This window comes from Microtus oregoni, unplaced genomic scaffold (assembly GCF_018167655.1).
Source record: "Microtus oregoni isolate MIOR12 unplaced genomic scaffold, Mior012 000012F_ref0000307, whole genome shotgun sequence".
In the NCBI taxonomy this organism is placed as follows: Eukaryota; Metazoa; Chordata; class Mammalia; order Rodentia; family Cricetidae; genus Microtus; species Microtus oregoni.
Window position 1 is genome coordinate 27453932 of NW_024543071.1, and position 20681 is coordinate 27474612.

At 37.3% G+C, this 20681-nt stretch overlaps 1 protein-coding gene across 1 annotated transcript in view; it reads right to left on the reverse strand.

Annotated features, from left to right (window-relative positions):
• Positions 1–9344: 9344 nt before the first annotated feature.
• Positions 9345–20681, reverse strand: part of Pten (phosphatase and tensin homolog) — a 70798-nt gene continuing 59461 nt past the window's right edge. Inside the window, exons 8-10 of the mRNA XM_041661345.1 lie at positions 18999–19165; positions 16802–17026; positions 9345–15039 (exon numbers count right to left, since the gene is read on the reverse strand). Of these exons, the coding sequence (XP_041517279.1) occupies positions 14854–15039; positions 16802–17026; positions 18999–19165 (578 nt within the window). The 3' untranslated portion in view covers positions 9345–14853. The remainder of the gene's footprint in view (positions 15040–16801; positions 17027–18998; positions 19166–20681) is intronic.

Sequence of the window (20681 nt, forward strand, 5' to 3'; positions counted from 1 at the left end):
GTAGACCATGTTGGTCTTGAACTCACAGAGATCCACCTGCTTTTGCTTCCTAACTGCTGGGACTAAGGGTGTGTGCCAACACACCTGGCTCTTGGCTTTGTTTTTAATAAAGGAGAATTAATGCTGCCTGTTTCCAAGATGGGATTTATAGTCTGTCTTTAGAACAGAACTTAGTACTATCAACTTCCTATTCTGGTTTACTGAGCAGTCCCATATCTACCTTCAGGTTCAAATGATATATCTTTCTTCCGTCTCTGGCCTACCATCCTACCTTGCAATCTACCAAACCTCCAGAAGATTTAGAGGGGAAAAATGGGGACTATTTATCTAGAGATCCCTAATACTTTTATGTTTCAAAGAAGCTGGAAAAAAATGATAGAGAAAAAATCTTTTATTTACTCACGTTCTTTCTTTTCTAAGGTTTATTTTATTTGTAATTATATGGGTGAACATTCTATATGTGTTGGCATCTACAAAGACAAGAAATGGGAGTCAGATCACCTGGAGCTGGAGTTGTAAGCAGTCAAGAGCTACCTGTCCTAGGTTCTGGAAACCACGCTCAGCTACTGGAAGGGTAGCAAATACTTTTAACCCCTGAGCCATCTCTCCAGTCCCTACCTGTGTTCTCCTACTTAGAGTATTCTTCATTCATTTGAAGAGAAACAAACAACAATGCTTTTGTTGTAACAAAATATCAGAGAGCACATGCACCACCAATAGATTGTATGATAGAAATGTTTTTATGATACCTACAAGGCTCAGTGTTGGGTCGCTGACCTAAGTTTCATAGGTTTGATGAAGGAGAAGATATGAAATTTCTCTTCAGGAATGAGAACAGCAGTGTACTAGAAATATCTATTTCTTATATTTTGAATTAATGTTTAGAAAGATTAGGAAGGCCAGCTGTATGTTTTACCTTGCAATGTTCAGCTGCAAGGATACAAACACCTGGAATGCGCACCTGTAACTAAATGTCACGAACAGAAAAAAAAATCAGTGAACAAGCTGTGAGAAAGTAGAGAAACAAGCAAATTTTTATTTTAAGTTTTTAGTTTTAAAAAAGAAAGAACAGTCTTGTCTAAATACAATGTAAATTAAAGTCCCTTCTTTTATTAAAAAAGATTAAAATTAGGAATATTGATTGTAGGCAGACTTTTCTGTCCTGCCAGTCAGCTCTGTCCTGCCAGCTGACGCCCAAACAACCACACAGAGACTTATTAGTAATTATAAATGCTTGGCCGGTAGCTGAAGCTTGTTACTTACTAGCTCTTACAACTTGAATGAACCCATATTTCTTCTCTACACTCTACCTTGTGCTGGTTCCTTTTTCAGCGTGTTCATCTCCCGTCTGAGCTCTTCCTGCCTAGCTACCGGTCAGTCAGCTCTTTATTAACAGTGAGGGCAAAGCACCTCCACAGGTTACAAAAGAATTATTCCACAGCAATCGAGAGATCTCCCCGGGAAATGATCCAAAAGAGAATTAAGTGTTGTGAACAAGAAGAGAACGAGATTGATCTAGAAGAACTAAATGTGATCTGTCTTTGGAAAGAGAGGCTAAGAGGCGGAGCACAGGACAAGGAATGAAACGGTTCCTGCACTCGTCAGTCTTGTCAGCAAAGGCAGAATGAACACCCGAGGGTTTGAAACCTGTCCTCTGAGCCTCAAATAATGGAATACTAGTTCTCTCTCAAGAAAGGCTTCCGATGTTTTAGGACACAGGGGTGCCTTTGGGTTTCTCTTCTCTCAAGGAAATTGCTTTGATTTGCGCTCTTATCTTTTACACTTGTTTTTTTCCTGCAAACATTTTGCATATTGCATTTTGCATATTGTATTGCAGTAGGGATTCTCAACCAAAAGAGAGCTGATTACACCACGCATGCTACATAAAAGATATTTTCAACTGTCTTACACAAGTGTTGCAGCTGTCCATCTGCGAATGTCCATCTGTCATGTAGCACACTGTACACATGACCACACAGGAAAAAAACAATTTGAGGTGATTTAAAGATGGCCTGTATGTCCTTCAGGACAGCTAGTGATCACTGAGTTTATTTTTCTGGTGTTTTTAAAAACTGCCTGATACCAAATATATATTAAACTTTTTTCTGGGAATTTATGTTAAATATACACTACTCAGAAACCATCTTTCTAGAGAGAGAAGGCATTCTTTTTTCATTTCTGTGTGCCCGAACTCTCTATTTCCCTTAATTTAGCAGACAATGTTGTTTGTGACTCTGAGAGTCCATTTTCAAATTCCGCAGCACTCTGAAAAATTACTTTGCTTGGATCCTTTAGATAAATATGCTTGTGTTTGTTCCTCCCAATCAAATCTCTTACACCAGTCATCTTCAAAGGATCGGCACAACCCCTGCAGAACACTGAGACCCTTTCCAGGAAACAAAGGACATTGCTTGCCAGTGACAGATTTCAAGCTTTTTATAATATTTCAGAGGACTGGATCTGCCATTATGAACTTGACAGTGTCTCAATATTTACATATCATAGTAAGCTCAGTAGTGATATTAACAGGTGTGCAGTGTGTGTGTGTGTGTGTGTGTGTGTGTGTGTGTGTGTGTGTAAAGAAATTATAGTCATTGGGGAGATGTGCAAAACTTAGTATAATAGTTAACCTTGACTGTCAGCTGACTGGGATCTGGAATCAATTAAAGATAAGTTCTGGGGCCATTTCCAGGGGGTATTAGCTAAAGGGAAAGGAGCCTCCTTGAGTGGGCAACACCTTTCAGATACAGAGGTCAGAGGTTAAAGCGGTGTTGCCCACGTGCATTGCTTCTTGTTCTTGCTCCTGCTGCTGCTGCTGCTGCTGCTGCTGCTGCTGCTGCTGCTGCTGCTGCTGCTGCTGCTGCTGCTTTCATTAGACTCCAGTTTCTTTAGCCCCAACAGGGACTGAATGCCAATGACTCCAGGAATCTTCAAGAATGTCAGCACTGGATTGGGACTGCTAGAGGCACCCAGCTTCCTAGACTAAGCTGGTTTCTCAGCCCCTCTAACCTGAATCCATCCCATATTCTCTAAACCAGTCTTCTGCATCCCCAACCCCCTATCTTAATCTATACATTCTATTGGTTCTGTTCCTCTAGAGAACAGTAACCAATACACACACTGCACCATTTTCCCCCACATAATTAATGGACTAAGTAACAAAATTGAGCAGGAGTACAGATCTATTCGCAAAATAAAATAAGGGAATAGTGCAAAAAGTTCATTGTGGGCTTCTGAGTCCACACTTTAACTTGCTTTTAGTTAGTTTTATCTTTTAGTTACCATGCAGCCGGACATGGTAGTGTGTGTCAGGACAGTAGGGCTGTTACAAAGAGAAACCGTCTAGAAAAGTCTAGAAAAGCCCACCGGGCCCTTAGGGCTTTGTCTGAGGTCAGGAGTGCGAGAAAGAAGCCTTAAGTTTGCCAATTTTCTTCTCTCTTTTTGGCCCCTTTCCTTGGGAGGGCACTGTCAATGAGGCGATCGCTTTGACTCATCTTGAGACGTTCTCAGGCACTCACTCCTTATGCAGGAGTCTGATGTAACAAATACCAATCAGTTATGCTTAGATCTATCTATCAAACAAAACTAGCTTAATTTAGATGGAAAAAAAAAAAGATTGCTTTCTCTGACCTCATCTTTCTACAGAGGCCCATCTTTCTACACAGTCCAGTCAGATGCATGATTACATTTCATCAAACTAAATAAGACAACGTTACTCATCAAGTTAAGAAATTTTCATTAACTTTGTCTCTTAATGTCCCCCCAACGAGGCCGTGATAGAACAAACCCAAAGGCCAACTTCTGAATTTGAACTGATAAAAAGTTTCTCAAACTCTCAAGCCAGACTAACGGCTTCCTCCACAAGGTACATCCTGTATTGGACAGAGGTGGCAAAGAAAATACTAATCTCGCTGATGCCAATGACAAGGTTCTTTAGATGATTGTGCTCTTCCGCTAATAAAGGCAAAACTGCTCACAACAAAACTTTTTTTGGGAGACAGCATCTCTCTACATATTTCTGACTATTCTAGAATTTACTCTGGAGACGAAGCTGGCCCTGAACTCAGAGACCTTCCTGCCCTCTGCCTCCTAGATGATGGGATTAAAGACATGAGCTGCCATACCCAATCTCCCTAACAATTTTCTGAACTACTTTTAGTAGAAATTGTAGTAGCTGTTCTGTGTTACAGATTCTATTTCACGCACATAGCTAGCTGCAAGGATGCATAGCCACTATATGGCTCTATGTTCAGAATCTTTGGTACTGGCTAAGTTTATCAAAGCCCCTTCTTGGCCCTCCTCAGAGGTACTCTGCTGCTCCTATGCTATACTTTTCCAGCTTGGAATACATTACAGTGGTCTGCACCCCAACACAGCTAACAGTAGTTAGGGTGGCCTCTGAGGGGGGAATGGGTGACTAGGAGAGTTACACTAACCCTTGGTTGGTGCAGAGATTTTTAGTTGCTATCTGTGGGGTTGGAATCTGCAGCTTTATTCTGCTCTGATCAGACCATGAGCTCCTCTGACAAATTCTCCAAAATTCACCTTCTACTACTTACACTGCTATCAGCTCTGCCTTTCTCCCACTCATGAATTCCAAAATGGTTATATTTGTTCAGACGTCAAACCAATTGCACTGGCTCCTCCCTCAGCAGAAAATATACTGGCTTCTCTGATATCTACACTGGAATAATTCTAATCTGAGGCATGACAGACTTGCTGAGTAGCTGGTCAACTGAGGACCAGAACTTTAAACAATTTGGGTATTCCAGGTCAAACAAAAATAAAGGACATTTATGTAATGACTTTCACACCAGATTAGCAAATCAGAATTCAAATTCTGTCTATTCAAACAGGCCTTTTTCTTACCAATATAGCCTGCTGAGAACTTCGTGGCTTAAATGATTAAACCTTTGCCTTTTTAAAGATTCGTTTTCATGTGGCTGAGTGTTTCACCTGCATGTGTGTATAGCACTACAAGCATGCAATCCCACGGAGGCCAGAAGACAGTGTTGGATCACCTGGACCTCATGTGAGTGCTTGAGAACCGAACCCGAGTCCTCTGCAAGGGCAGCAAGTGCTCTCAACCACGGAGCCATCTCTTTAGTAGTCACTGAGTGTTTATCCTTGATGTCCATTTTGAAAGATTGGTATTTTATACTGGTTTGTTTTTTAGTATTTCTAACAAGGAATATTAACTCCATGAAACAAATTACTTTAGAGCTTTACTTTTTATTTTGTATTGGATTCTAAGAGACAGTGGTCACACTATGGCAGAAGCCAGACTGCTCTGTGTCCAAATCCAATTCGTTACTACCTGGCTGTTAGTTTAGGTACTTTACGTTTTTATGAGTGAGATCATCTACCCTAAAGGAATGTAAAACATGTATTCCGCACACAGCAGACTCCACACCACCAGCCTGTTCCCCGGCATCTCTGGCTCTCCCTATTCTTCCCTCATGCTTGCCATTCTCTTCGTCTTCAATATTTTTCTGTGTTCCTGTTTTGACTTCCAGGTAAGCGAAGCTGCATTCCCACAGAATTCCTATACATTCTAAATGCGTCTTCAGGTTGTGAGGTGGTTTAACGTTTTGGAGATTCAATCAAGTTGCTTGAAACTTTCAAGTGCCGCTTAGTCAAGATTTTATACCTGACTAAATCATGTTCATTATGACACTGTTTTAATCTTACTAGATTTTTATAGAGGCAACATCTCAGTCTTCTCTATGGACTTGAACACATTAACTACTGAGTCTGACCTTTTACCTACACTTTTACCAAAGAGCAAATCGGTCATTTAATGTATAACATTTAGCTGTCAATGCTGCAAAACATCTGTAATTTCAGCATTAGCATCTGGAAGAGTATTGTAGGCCAACCTAGACTAAATAGTGAGTTCGAGGCCAGCTTAACTACATGGTGAGACCCTGTCTCAAAACAAACAAAAAAAAGATTACTTGTAATGCTAAAATACAATTTTCCCATCAATCAGTCCCTTTCCATCACAAAAAAGCACTGTTGCTCATGTGACTTACGGTAGCTGTACTTTATGAAATACTTGTTAAAGAATGGTTTGTGCGGGCAGGTGAGATGCTTAGCAGGTGAAGGCACTTGCCAAGTCTGACAGTCTAAGTTTGGGTCCTAGGACTCACATAGTGAGAGGGACGAGAGAACAGACTGCCCACAGCATGTCCTCTGACCTCCACAGATGCCACAGCAAACATCTGCACATGCATAAACACACACACAAATGTAATAAACAAAACAGTTTGTGGCTCCACTGTTAAAGGTAATCACAAAATGTTTGGTTTACTACCAATAATATTCTCATGAAAACATTAAAACTAAAACTTTTAGTTGTTTTCAAAAAATTCTGAGATTATAATGTAATTTACTTATGTCATTTCTCCCTCCACTTTCCTCCCTCCAAACCCTTCCATATACCCTCACTCTTTCAGATTCAGTCACGTTTTTTCATTAATTACTGCACATGCACATATACATAAACATATATCCCCAAATATAACATGCTCGGTCTGTATAATGCTCCTTGTATTTTCAGGGCAGACCATTTGGTAGTGGGTTCCTAATTAGTGTAGTCTTCCCAGGGAAAGACTCTCTCACTCAGCATTCCCTAGTTGCCTGTCGTTCTTGAACATACACATTCTTGATGAATTGCTCTACAAAATCCAACAGACCAGCTCATGACACGATCCATGTAAAGTTTAACAGTTAAAGCAGGACCAAGAGAACTTGTGATAATTTTTCTAAATTTACATAAATTTTCTCCTACTCAGTGGTTTTATAGTTTTTCTGAACCAAGACATCTTTCAACTCATCTATTTTAAAATTAAATATCGGGTGAAAAAAATGAATAGCCAGTATTTCCTTTCAGAATTTCATGCCTGGGAGGGGGAGGGCCTAGGGAGATGGCTCACTGAGTGCTGTGTTTGCTGTGCAAGGATGAGGACTGGAGTTAGGATCCCAGCACCTACATGCTCAGCAATACACCCACCTGCAATCATAGAAGAACCAAAAGGCTCCAGGTTTAGGGAAAGAACCTGCCTGTCCTCCAACCACATGCACACACATACACGTTACACATGTGAACGTGAATACACAAAAATAAATATAAAAGATTTCATACCCAAGTCTATGGCCCTGATTTGAGGGGAGGACCCAGCCACCAGCAAAATATTGATGACATAATGAATATACAAGCTTCAGATGTCCAGTGCATTGGGTTATTAAACTATTTCGGATCCAAACCTTGAGATGAGGTGGGATTTTCATATTCATGTGAAAATATTGCTTCTGATTTTGACATTTTTCCAGATGTTTGGTTTTAAGTTAAGAATATATATATATGTACATATATACACACATACATATATATATATGCACACACGCGCACACACACACACACACACACACACACACACACACACACACACACTACCAGGCCATAAATCTCACCCATTTCCTGAATAGCTCAAAATTCACATCATTTTCCATCAGCAAATCACAAATGACATGACCCTACAGCATTAGTGTTTAAGGTCATAATGAACTTTTCAAAACACAAAGAAAAATACTAAAGAAAAGTAACTCTGAGAAGAGGAACCAATTGTTTAAAGAAGATTTACCAAATCAATTTAGACAACAGAATGGTCATGGCTACTTAGAGTGGGATTATTATAAATTCTCCTTAGCTATACTAAAAATTTTGAAACTCAAGATGTCATAGTCTGAAGTTTTGTGGAGGCTTCTGAGTGCAAATTGCCTCAGTCTACTAAAATTGCACTCTCCTGCTGAATCCATCCCCTAATAACGCATCCAACACTGCAATCACCCCGCCTTTAGCTGACACATTTCCCCAAATGTACCTATTAGCCTCTGTGTGGGCTCCTCAGTCTGCTTCTCTGGCTAGAATGCAAAGCTCACAGACAGGAAATTGCTCTTCACCCAGGTGCACACTGAGCACCCAGAATAATGCCGCCTGACAAACCTCAGTAGCTATTTCTCAAAAATGTTTGGATGTCTCGCATTTTGTTAATTGAACCAGGTAACCTAAATATGTTGGGTTTTATTATTAAATCCCTTTGTTGCTCAAGAAACCTAAGGTTTTTGAAGCACATTAGAATAAACTACACTTTAGTGGTGTACTAACCCAAAATAGTAACATGATTGTTTCTCAGTGGGGCTAAGAGTTTGAAGGGGGGTGAAGGAGGAACTTCAAGAGTTCTACTCCATGTAGTATTCTTAAGAAGTGTATGTATCTCATGCAGTATCTCATGGCTGACAGAGCCATGGCATACAATAAGACATACTTCAAGTCACTGCAACAAAAAAAGAATGGATAGTACAGGGATTTCTCACTGCCTTTACTAAGAAGTGCCTCAGTACTTTGTGACTACTGCACTGGAATGAACTAGTAAACAGGATGCCTTGGAACTGAGGGGATGGAAATGCAGGGGTGCCCATAGAATGTTAGAAATCCGCACAGTGGAGCACATGCATGCATCTTGAGCTTCCCAGCACACCCCACAGCCTTTAGGTAGTTTACGAGTCTAAACTCTTCACCAGAAGGACAGGATGTGCCTCTTACTCAATAACATTCCAAATACCTGTTATTCACAGCAGGGTGTTAAAATTCGTTGGATGAATAAAAAGCTAAGAAACAAATCATCAAAAATAATGAACCTTTTTAATTGTTTAAAGGAAAAATATTCTCCACAGGAAGGTATTTCTAGTCTTATGTCCATTGGTAGCCAAACGGAACTTCATAAAAAAACACTTCCACAACTCCAACTTTGGTTTAATGTACAACTTTGATATATCTTATTAATGCACACATCAAGAAGCTACTAACAAATTCATTAATATTCAATATTATCCAAGATTAACATTTTATTACAATGAACTGCAAAATCTCAGTGGGAAAATTTTGCTTGAACCAAATTTCATCTCTATTCTAGCACTTCCAAAGCTAGCTCTCCCATACACACCCCACAAACACACACACACACAAATGTGCACACCTGCAAACTCAGTAGAGAATGGGGGTAATTTAATGGAGACAGAAAATAGATACTAAGATGATATTTGTAAATGTAGGAGTATCATTTAGACAACTGCACAAAACAGGCAGAAAAATCTCAAAGGCATACATGACAGCCAGTAAGTGAACACATTTAAACATTAAGAGTTTTACTATAAGCTCAAACACACGCCTTGCTCTATTCTACATAAATCTAACCATTGTGACAGAGATCCCACATATGAGAAGACATAAATTATTTTTAAATCTTAAAAAACAAAAAATATAAATCCTTGTTAAACACTTCATTTAAAAATATGCAGCTTTATTTTAAAATGCAGTACGCTCAAAAATGGCAGTTAATGTCTCCCGTATACGTTAAGTTTCTTGATACATATTTTCTTATAAATTATAAAATGCTTTCAGCTAAATGGTTCATGAAAATTCTCAAATGACTGTCAAGAGTTTGTTATAAGCCCATCACAACACTATATATTCAGAGCTAAAAGGTAACAATTTGTGAACTATTAAGATTCTCGTGTGATGTAAGTCACAGGAGCACACATTTAAAGACAGCTGAGTAGTAAATCAGTAGTAGTTCTTGCTTTTATTTAGGGGACAAGATTAGACACGAATTTGCTCTAAACCGAACAACCGTTTGCAAACTACAAGAGGAAGAGAATGATAAAAGTCGCTGCCCATCAGTGCTTCACACACCCTGCTTTAAGATGGTTCTCGAAGAGAAATATCCACATTAAGGTTGCTAGGCTAAACCAATATAACAGTTGTGCTTACTTATTCACCACCTCACGCCAACGATAAACATTCAGGTAGACCCACAGAACTGGAACGTCTCTAATGCACATATCCCATACCTGCTGCATTAAAAAGTGACCCAATCCATTGGGAGTCCATTTCCTAAAAACTAAGCTAAAGGCTTTGGAGACATACATAGTACAGAATTAAGTTTTAAACAGAAAATGTACATGAATAAACAAAAAAATTATTGTTTAGTCACTAAAATATATTTCATAATATGGGGTGTGTCTCCAAGGGCAAGGGAATTGTGATGATGTTATGTCAGGAAAGAGTTCTCAGAATAGCTAAATTAAGAGCCAGAGGCCTGTTCTTAATGACACTGTCCTGCTGTCTTCACATTGTAAGTGTTTAAAGTTACCCATCCACATCCTGATACCTGTTCAAAGATGGAAAAACAGAAATAGTATTTATAACCATAAAAATGTGTTCTAACATTAAAAGGAATTATACCAGAAGACTTCCTGTTGCAATGTAATTCCATAGGAAAATCAGCCTCTGTGGCTGATTTCCATTACCCTGTAGGTGGGACTTTAGGTACTGCTCTCTGCACCGATCAGACTGGGTACTGCTGTTTCCATTCAGCAACATTTCTCTCTGCCCTAGCATAGCACTGTTAAGTAAACACTACATGCAAGCCATTTAAGACGATGCTTTAGATGTATCACAAATTATCTAACAAAATATGAAATAACTAAAAGTTTCATGTTAGCAGTTAATTAACTGGAATTATGGGTCTTGATTTTTTTGGGGAGCCTTTCAGAAGCCTGCATGTTAAACACTGGTGATTTTTAAATTCTCAATGGAAATGGTGATGGCATTCACTGAACCAAGTTAGTTCAAATTACAGTAGAATGGGGATATGATCTAAAAGCAAAACACCAGTAAACTGGTATTCAAACATCAAACATCTTATAAATCAAAATACTTTTAGATTCAAGTTTTAACCCATATGCACTAAGAAATCTAAAGAAAATGTGTGAATTCATTCAATCTTCAAATCTCTTTACATAATTACATGTTACTCAATTTACTTTTTAAAAAAGGTCACAGAGAAACTATAAACTTTATGTAACATTAAAATTCCACAGTGGCATGAATGGTCTGCTTCCTTTTAAAACATCTGTACAAACTACACTGTCACAAATGATCTTACTGTCCGCTGAAAGGCTCTGCCTTGTTCTTTAACCTTTAAGAATATTAGAAACGAGATTATATTTGAGCCCACTATTCCAAACATCCATCTTCCTATGGGGCAGGTCCTGATGAAGCCTCCCATGTGCTGATAGCCAACTGCTGAGTTAGACAACAGAAAGCCACAGAACAGACCTGGACAGTAAGCCCATGGGGGGAGGAGGGGAAACACCTATCTTCAGACATCTGGTTTTATAAAACAGAAATAAGCACTGTTTTTGTTTAAAAAAAAAAAACCCTTTAACTTTTTCAAGGTTAATATATTCCTTACTGTGCCTGGAATAATTTATGACGTGATGACTAACTCAGGCTCTAAGTGCTTCTCTTAGCCACGAGTAGACAGATAGGAGTCTACTCCCGAGATGACAAAAGGCATGCTTTTCTAATAGTCGGCTATTAGAACACTGAGGAGGGGGGGAAAACTGAAAAACCTACAGGAACTTTGCAATCGTATTTGGCTGCCCATTACTGAACATTTCAATGGGTTTAAGTAATTTGAATTATAAATACTCTCATTTAATAAAACAGCCACACAATGACAAGAATGAGACTTTAATCAGCTTTCAGTGGAGTTTATAACACTAAGATAAAGGGTTGTTAACAAACACAGTAACAAATGGACATCTGATTGGCATGAGGCATTATCCTGTACACGTCATACTTGTGTATCCTCAGTGCATAGCATTTACACACAGAGCCACTGCTGCACAGCACAAGAGTATCTGAAGAGGCTGAATTGGAGTAAGGCTGTTTTACAGACTCAGTTTTTTAGTATATATAGTCTATATGAAAACAGATTGAACTTTTGAACTGGCAGGTAGAAGGCAACTCTGCCAAATACTACAGTAAAAGCCCCCAGTTTAGTGCACAGTTCCACCCCTTCCATCTGCATGCATGACACATTAACAGTATTTAAAGGTAAACGAGGCACTTTGTGGCAACCACAGCCATCGTTATGAACATATTGCACAAATTTTCTAGAACTAAACATGTAACTTGTAACCTACTTTTATTTTTAAAGCTGAAACATTTGATGCTGCCGGTAAACTCCACTTACGTTTATAACCTGTGCCACAGCAAAGAATGGTGATGTTACTGAATTCAACTACCCTTTTACAATTATGGCAAAAATGTCCACGAGGAATTACAGAGGACTTGGGATGGCACAGGGCCCAACTGTAAGCCTTCTTAAAAGATGGTGCCTTCAAGTCATTTCAGACACATACGCTGCTGCACACCCAACAAGTCTAAGAGAACATTCCAGAAACACAGGAGAGATTACCTACAGAAAGCATTTCAAGCTAATCGTGAATACTGTCATAAATAAAGTTTTAATTAGGACTCAAAAACCTTTCAGTCATAGCAATTCTTGTCAAATTCTATGGGGATGGTAACTGAAATAAAGGAAGGAGAGTATGTATAATATATATTTATATATATAATATATATATATATAATGCCATTTTTCCATTTCCAATGACTACACCATAAAATGTAAGCAAGGCTTCTCAAAAACACTGAAACATTCAAAATCAAAACCCTCATTCAGACCTTCACATTCCAAAGGAAAAATATTAACAGTGCAACAGCCCATTGTAATGTCATTATTCATGACCTGGCCCTCTGTGTTACATATTGGAACAATACAAGTTATAGTTTAGCATGCTGTGCCCAAAACTAACAAAGAACAGTGTTTATCACTATCTCCAAAACACTAATAGCTGCTTTTCATTTTAGTCACCACTTCAGCTTTTAGGAAACACAAGGTGGCATACAAATTTCAATGGTGAGAGTTTAGGAAAAGTTGTCTCTGACTTTATCACTTTATCAACAGTCAATCGATATTCATGTATCAATGTTTAAATATAAATGTGTAAATCCTAAGAGCTTTGTTACAATTTTAAAAATTTTATTGGTTGAATGAAACTGATGAGGTATGGAAAATACATCAACATTATTTTCTAAGAATATTTTTAGATGACATTCTGCCTAATCTACTTACCATCAAACTATAAATGCTTCTCTGGTGGGTCCTACGCAATCTGTACTTGTAAATTAACTAGGTCAGACCACAGCTAGTGAACAATTTCAGCACCAATATGTTATTGAAAATGGGACTTCACACCATTAAGAAATATAATGGCTGGATATTCAAATGTCAAGGTCAAGGTCTAATTTGAAAGACACCAAATTCCCAGAAAAAGAATCCTTTTTAATAGTATCTTCACATTACCATCCCAATAGTAGTTGTACTCTGGCTCTAAATTGTATGCAGTCTGGGCATATCCAACATATAATGATATTTAAGAAGTAAAACTGAAGCCCTAATCCCAACTCTACACTATAAAGAAGTGACTCAACACTGCACATTAAAAAAAGATCTACTCTTTCAATAGCAAGTCGATAAAGCATCTGCAGGACAATTTCTACTGAAAAACTTAAATGCCTTATTATTCGTGCAGTGCTGAAAATTTACTGCAACTCTAATTTCCTTTTTAACACAAACAATGACTTTTTAATATACACATTATATGTATTCAGTATTCAAGTAAAATTCCCTAACAGTTAATGACATTTAAAAAATGTGCAAAACTGCAAAACTCATTGTAATAGAATGTGTAAGGTCAAAAGGGCGGGCGTCTGACAACTACTGGACTGAGTAAGTGCATCACCCTCTGTATAGAAAAAACTGCTTACTGTTGGATCTCAAACTGAAATTTCCTGTGAAAAATTACAAAATATCTTATATTGAACGAGAAAAAGAAACTGGCAGCCAGCACATGAAGCATCCACAGTAGGTGTACGATTGAAAACTAATAAAAAGATGTGAGTTGTTGACTGATGTAGGTACTAACAGCATCTGACTTTTAGCATTGGCCTTGATTACAGAGGAGATGGAGCAGTCATTACAACTGAGAAAGCATACTGAATAAATCATTGTCAATTTTTCTTTTTCCAGCCCATTCTTTGTTGATAGCCTCCACATTTGTATGGTTAAGTCATTGTTGCTGTGTCTCTTATCTATGACCACGTTATTTTCATATCCCTTCATTTGTAGATTCTTAAGATGCTGTAGAAGGTTCATTCCTGTACCCCAATACAAATTTAATCGCTCTAGCTGCCTTTTCTAGCACCAATAATGCTCTTAAAAATGCACAAACAACAAGCAGTGACAGCGGCCAATTTCTTGGATGTCCAGATTAGTAACTGTAGCATGCTAAAGAAAGGTGTTTGTAAGTAGCTGGAGATGGTATATGGTCCAGACCCAGCTAAAAATATGCCTTTCTGAGCATTTCCTCCATTCCCTCAACCCAAGAACATGCATTAGAATGTAGCAAAACCCTGTAGAAACTTCTCCTAGCCAACTGCAGACTTATCTGTTGCCACAAGTGCAAGGGGGTAGGACGTGAACCTGGGAATCAGAGCTCTTCAGCCACTTCAGCTGATGACAGAAAATAAAAGGAAAAACTCCTACGTATACACATCAGTCTGTCTCCACTTTTTATAAAACTGGAATAAAATGGGAAAGTGCCATTTTTATTTATCCTAATTGAATTTTAAATGTCCTTTTGACACAAAAAGGTATATACATGACACAGCTACACAAGCTTTTTCAACTGGACAACAAGTGTCAAACCCTGTGGATGTATAGGGTAAAACAAGATTGGTCAGGAAGAGAGAATTGTTCCTATAACTGCAATCTGACACAATGTCCTATTGCCATTTAAAAAAAAAAAAAAAGGTCCATTTCAGTTTATTCAAGTTTTTTTTCATGGTATTTATCCCTCTTGATAAAAAAAAAATCAGACTTTTGTAATTTGTGAATGCTGATCTTCATCAAAAGGTTCATTCTCTGGATCAGAGTCAGTGGTGTCAGAGTATCTATAATGATCAGGTTCATTGTCACTAACATCTGGTGTCACAGAAGTTGAACTGCTAGCCTCTGGATTTGATGGCTCCTCTACTGTTTTTGTAAAGTATAATTTCACCTAGAGAAAGAAAGTGTAAGATGAAAATGAACAATTAAGATGAGTTTTATATTAGCAAAGGCATTTGTTTTTTACAAATTCACTTGAGAGGACTGTAACAAACTTGCTTTTCAAATGACCTTATCGCCTAAAGAAACACAAGCTATATAATTCTAGAAAAGAAATGCAAAATGAAACCTCAGAAACTTACCAAATACATTTTCAGTCCAAAATTCAATTTACAAATGCTTAAGTTTCGAACATGTTTCTCTTTCTATCTCTGCCTGAGACAACTCTATATTAGTAACACTGCACAAACATGGGTTGATAATAATATGTTCAAGATCTATTAGCCCCAAAATCTGCACCTAAATAGAGAATGGATGAAGCTAACAGAGACCACACAGTGGTCCAAAGAGTGGGTCAGTAGTCTTTACACACATGGCTGCAGTAAACTTATTAAGTATTTCCATTTTAAAGGAAAAGAAACGAAGACCCAGCAGACCAGGCAACATGTTAACGGACAGTACCTGGTGCACACAGGAGGCTGGATTTAAACCGGATCTTTATCTGCAGCTTCTCTCCTAAGTCATTATATATAAACTTTCTTACAATTAACATTGGCTTTAAGCTCCCCCTTCCAAGGATCTTACTAACTTTATCACTCCTTTCTGCCACATCTTTAGAGCATGTAACCACCACCTCTGGTCTACACTAACTTGCTGCCAATGAGCTCACTTCCCCACCCATCCCTCTTCTATCCTTCTTCCTACTTTCCTACCCAGTCTCATTTAAGGAAGTTAACTGAATAATTAAAGGCAAACTCAGATTACATCTTTTCTATACTGAACACTCCATATCATCACAACAAGACTGGTTTCCTTGGGACTCGCTTTCAGTAAAACTGACTTTGTCCACTCCAATCTATCAAGCTCATTCCTGCCTAGGATTCTTGCATCTACTCTTCCTTTTCCCAAACTGTTGCAAGTCTGCCCAGTTCATTCAGACCTCTCTTTACATATCAGGACATCTTTGCCAGTTCTATGTTTCATTGTACTTACCTTGATTTATGTGTTCAGTAACAAAGAAAATAGCTTTTGTGTACAATAACTTTTTATTTTATATACTTTATTTTTAAGGATTGTTTCTGTAGTAGTTGGTGTTGAACTCAGGGCATCGCCCATGCTAGTTAGGCAAGCACCTGAGGTACATTGCCAGAGAAATATCAAGACAGTAAAACTAGAAAGAAATACATTTAAAAGAAAGTGGTGACGCAGGAGGAATGCCAGTTCAAGTCCGACCTGCGTCTACACAGCAAGACCCTATCTAAAAAAAACAGAAAGCAGAAAAATGGTTGACAGAAATATAAATTTATAGGAAAGAAATTAAAACCTGGGGATTCTATAGGAAACTTAAACTTGAGATTCAAAGACTGAATATTATTTTCACTTGACACATATAATTACCTATCTCTACTTTAAGTATGAGGAGTACTATTATGTTTATAACCTATGGTTACGTTTGTTACATGCAAATGAAACAAATACAACAGAATTAAAAACAGAGAAGGGAAAGGCTGAAGTGAGGAGGGAAGGAAGAAAAGAGGAAGAAGGAGCACAAACACATAGAGCAATAAAGAGAAAAGACGAGGCAACCCTGTGGGAAATGTTCCCAAAAGAAGAGCAGTAACACATGATTAGTTTGAAATGAACAAAGCCAAGTTCTCCAGCTACACACTTAGGATAAAACATACGCTCCCACCCCAAAAATGACTTTAACTGACCTTAAAATTTGGAGAAAAGTATCGGTTGGCCTTGTCTTTGTTTGCTTTGTCAAGATCATTTTTTGTTAAGGTGAGTACTAGGTACTCTTTGTCATTCTCAGCACGCTCTATACTGCAAATACTGTCAATTTCCTGATCACAAAGACTTCCATTCTCCACTTTTTCTGATGTTTCCTCTGGTCCTGGTATGAAGAACGTATTTACCCAAAAGTGAAACATTTTGTCCTAAGAAAGGAAAAAAGTATTTGTTTCACTTATTTAAAAATGTATCACAAATAGTCAACATAATAAATCACACAAAAGCCAGTATTCTAAGTGAAGGCAAACAACTTATGGAATGTCACATTCTTATTCACTAAGTCTTCTTCACTCAAATTTCAGATGAAAATATAATCAATCGTGTACATCTGGTAACTTGCTTTTATGTTAAAACTCTAAAATATTTTCTATTCTAATACTGGATTTTAAAAATGTTTTGAATTTATGTGATATAGAGAGAAGCAAAGTTCAGATGTCTTAGCAACAGAAGTCTAAGAAGGTTAGTACCAACTCCCTAAGGAAATTTAGCAACTGCATTTTTACCTAGATATACATATGTGCACTCTGTGCGTGCCTGGTACCCATAGAGCCCAGAAAGGAATTCAGATCCCCTGGGAATGGAGTTACAGATGTCTGTAAGCCAATTTATAAGTGCTGGGGACGAAACCTCGGTCCTTTAAAAGAATAGCCAGTACTTCTAACTGCTGAGCTATTTCTCCAGTCCATGATAAGCCTTTTTAAAACCTTATTAGTCTCAGTTATTTTAGCAAAGTTGTTAACTTAGCAATTATATTTTTACTTAGAAAAAAGGGTAATATTATTTAAACTTCCAAAATGTAGCTCATTGGTGTGTACTAATTTTCTGAAATTGTTTTTATTTAAATCAAAACAGGAACATAACTTAGTCAGGAAAAATCTAAAATAAACGCAAATTTATGTAAAGTAATCTAAGATATACAAATATAAATATCCAATCTTCAGTTTCATATACATAAGTGTGCAACTGAGATCTGAAGTAAAGAATAGCACATTCCTAAAAATACAAAAAAATGGTGAATTAAGCATTAAAAGACAATATAAAGCCAAGTATGCTGGTATGCCCATAATCACAACACTTGGGAGGTTAAGGCAAAAACACTGCAACCTGGGCTACTTAGTTCCAGGCCAGCCTGAGCTACAAAGTGAGAACCTATCTCCAAACATATAAACAAACACTAACAAAAAGAAAATCAGTGGGAAAAATGTACACACATACAATTTTACATGAACCAGAATTTTATAAGAAGTAGGAGAAACCAGAGCCTTCTAATTACCTGATTTTTGAAATATTGGCTTACACCTATTGTAGTCTCAAAAACAAAATCAAGCAAACAGTAACTCAAAGATACCGAGATAAACTTAGCTTTTCCCCCTTTATTAGAGGTAGAAAATGAGTCTATGATAAAAATATTAATTTGATATGTTTGTGATTTTTCTCTTAAGTACTTAGATTCTAGAAAACAGAACCATTTCTTCCGATAAATCAATTAACATTGACAAGTTTTACAGTAAGTGAAATTTCCTTCAATTGTTTGTAAAACAAAAAAATATCTAAAGATTGAGAAGATGAACCCTCTTTCTGGAAATACACTGTCCTGTGTATTTCACAGGCGTCACTTCTACTAGCTAAAGCTTCTACACTTTAGATGCATTTTAAATGTTCACAATACTCTAAACTGAGGATATTACACCTGAGTATTGGCCTTCTCTTAAGAGTATCCCAAGCCTCGGTAATTTTGAACATAGATGTCTAAGTATTAGTATTTTTCTTTTTTTTTTTTATTTACTTCTTTGTTGTCATTTCTTTCAACTAAGTAATACTGACTAAACTCTCAGCGAATCTGGGGAAACAAATGTAAAATAGTCCAGTCTCAATAAACATAAACCCAAATGAGTAAAACTCAGCTTGCATCATTGCATAATATCACAGAACAAACCCAAAACAAAAACACACAAAGGTACCGCTTAAACATGTCTCATCAGTACCACAGATGAGACAGGGTATATTGTCTAACAAGAAACCCATCAGAGCTCAGTGAAGAAATACTGTACTTTTTTTTAAAAAGGCCTGAGGTCACTAAGGATGGCTATTTCTACCCAACAGAAGTGAAGCACAAACCTTTTTGAGCATCTTGTTCTGTTTATGGAAGAACTCTACTTTGATGTCACCACACACAGGCAACGGCTGAGGGAACTCAAAGTACATGAACTTGTCCTCCCGCCGTGTGGGTCCTGAAGTGGAGGAGTAGATCTTCACCTTTAGCTGGCAGACCACAAACTGAGGATCTACATGGTTAAATACACATATGATCATTTCACAATAAACGCCTTTAACACTTAGATGATCAGAAACTATTTTAATGATAATGTAACAGAAGTAAACATAAAATGATAATTCTTCATATCAACTGCTGATCTAAAACAAATTAACAGAAATAAATTGCATTAAAAACAAAACCACTCATTCCAAATAAGGATCGCTCCACTTTGAACCTTTATGTAAAGATCTATTACAGATAAAAAAATCAATTGCTACTTCTTAAATAGTAAGTCCCAAGACTAGACTTTAACAACATATTAATATCAAAGCTTTACATTAACATTAGGCAAAAGATCCACCATAAATTACCTTAAGCATAAAATAATTTAAACAACTTCCTAGGACTTTTGTAACTGCATAAAGGGAATATAACAAGAAAATTTAAATAAACTGTACAACATAAGCCTAAGCATTTATAATTTATAAATATAAAATAGTCATCATCATTCTTTTGACCTCTATTCCATGTATTTAATATTTTGTTTTATTAATTCCTTGAGAATTTCATATATGCACGCAAAGTACTTTGATCTAATTCACTTCCCACCTTTCTTTCTTTCTGGATGCACAACCAAGTTTCCTCCCGAACCTCATGTTTTCTGTTTTTTTGGTTGAAACCCACTGAGCCCAATTTGTGCTGCCCACACTCACATGGGGTGGTAGCCCACATTTATTTTAAAGGTATGGAAACTCACAATCATGACAAAAAGAAAAGAAACTATCCTATATGTCCACAGGAAATGCAGCAGGCGCCAAGGGAAAACTACAGCAGGGCTCTCCTTCCCTCTAAGCACTGCTTTTTATCAACAATTATTTGGTTCCAATCCAGGTCTATTTTAGAATTACTGCTTAAGTTCAACTTCTCATCATCAAATCATCACGATTTGATTAGGAACTCACAAAAGATGATTATAGATGTGGAAAGGAAAAGATGCTTTTCTTGTTTTGTGGGTTTTTTTTCTTGTTTGGTTGGTTTATTTTGGCTTGGTTTTTTTGAAACAGGTTTTCACTGTGCAGCCCTGGCTGTCCTGGAGCTTATTTGTAGATGAGACTGATCCAAACTCTGCCTCCTGAGTGTTAGGATGAAAGGTGTGTACCACCATTGCCTGGCCTTTTATTTCTAAGATGTACTCAAATTCATTTATAGACAGAGAGAAACAGGACATTAGTATGTTCAAATTAGAAGATTTGTATGTAGACATATGGCACAAAAATATCAATACCAACCAAAGGTGCTATTTCTTTCAAGATGAGACTTTTTTTTAAATCAATGTGATGAATGACTGAGAAAATGCAAAAGTCAAACCAATCTAAGTGAAATTTCTAACTTAATAAACACACAGAGTCTCCATATTTAACATATAAAAGCAATAACACAGCAATCATCTCATAGAAAACAGGATCCTTAACAAAGCATATGGCGTTATTCTAACATGGATTTACAAGACATTTATCAGGAAACCCACCCAAAAGGAAGAAACA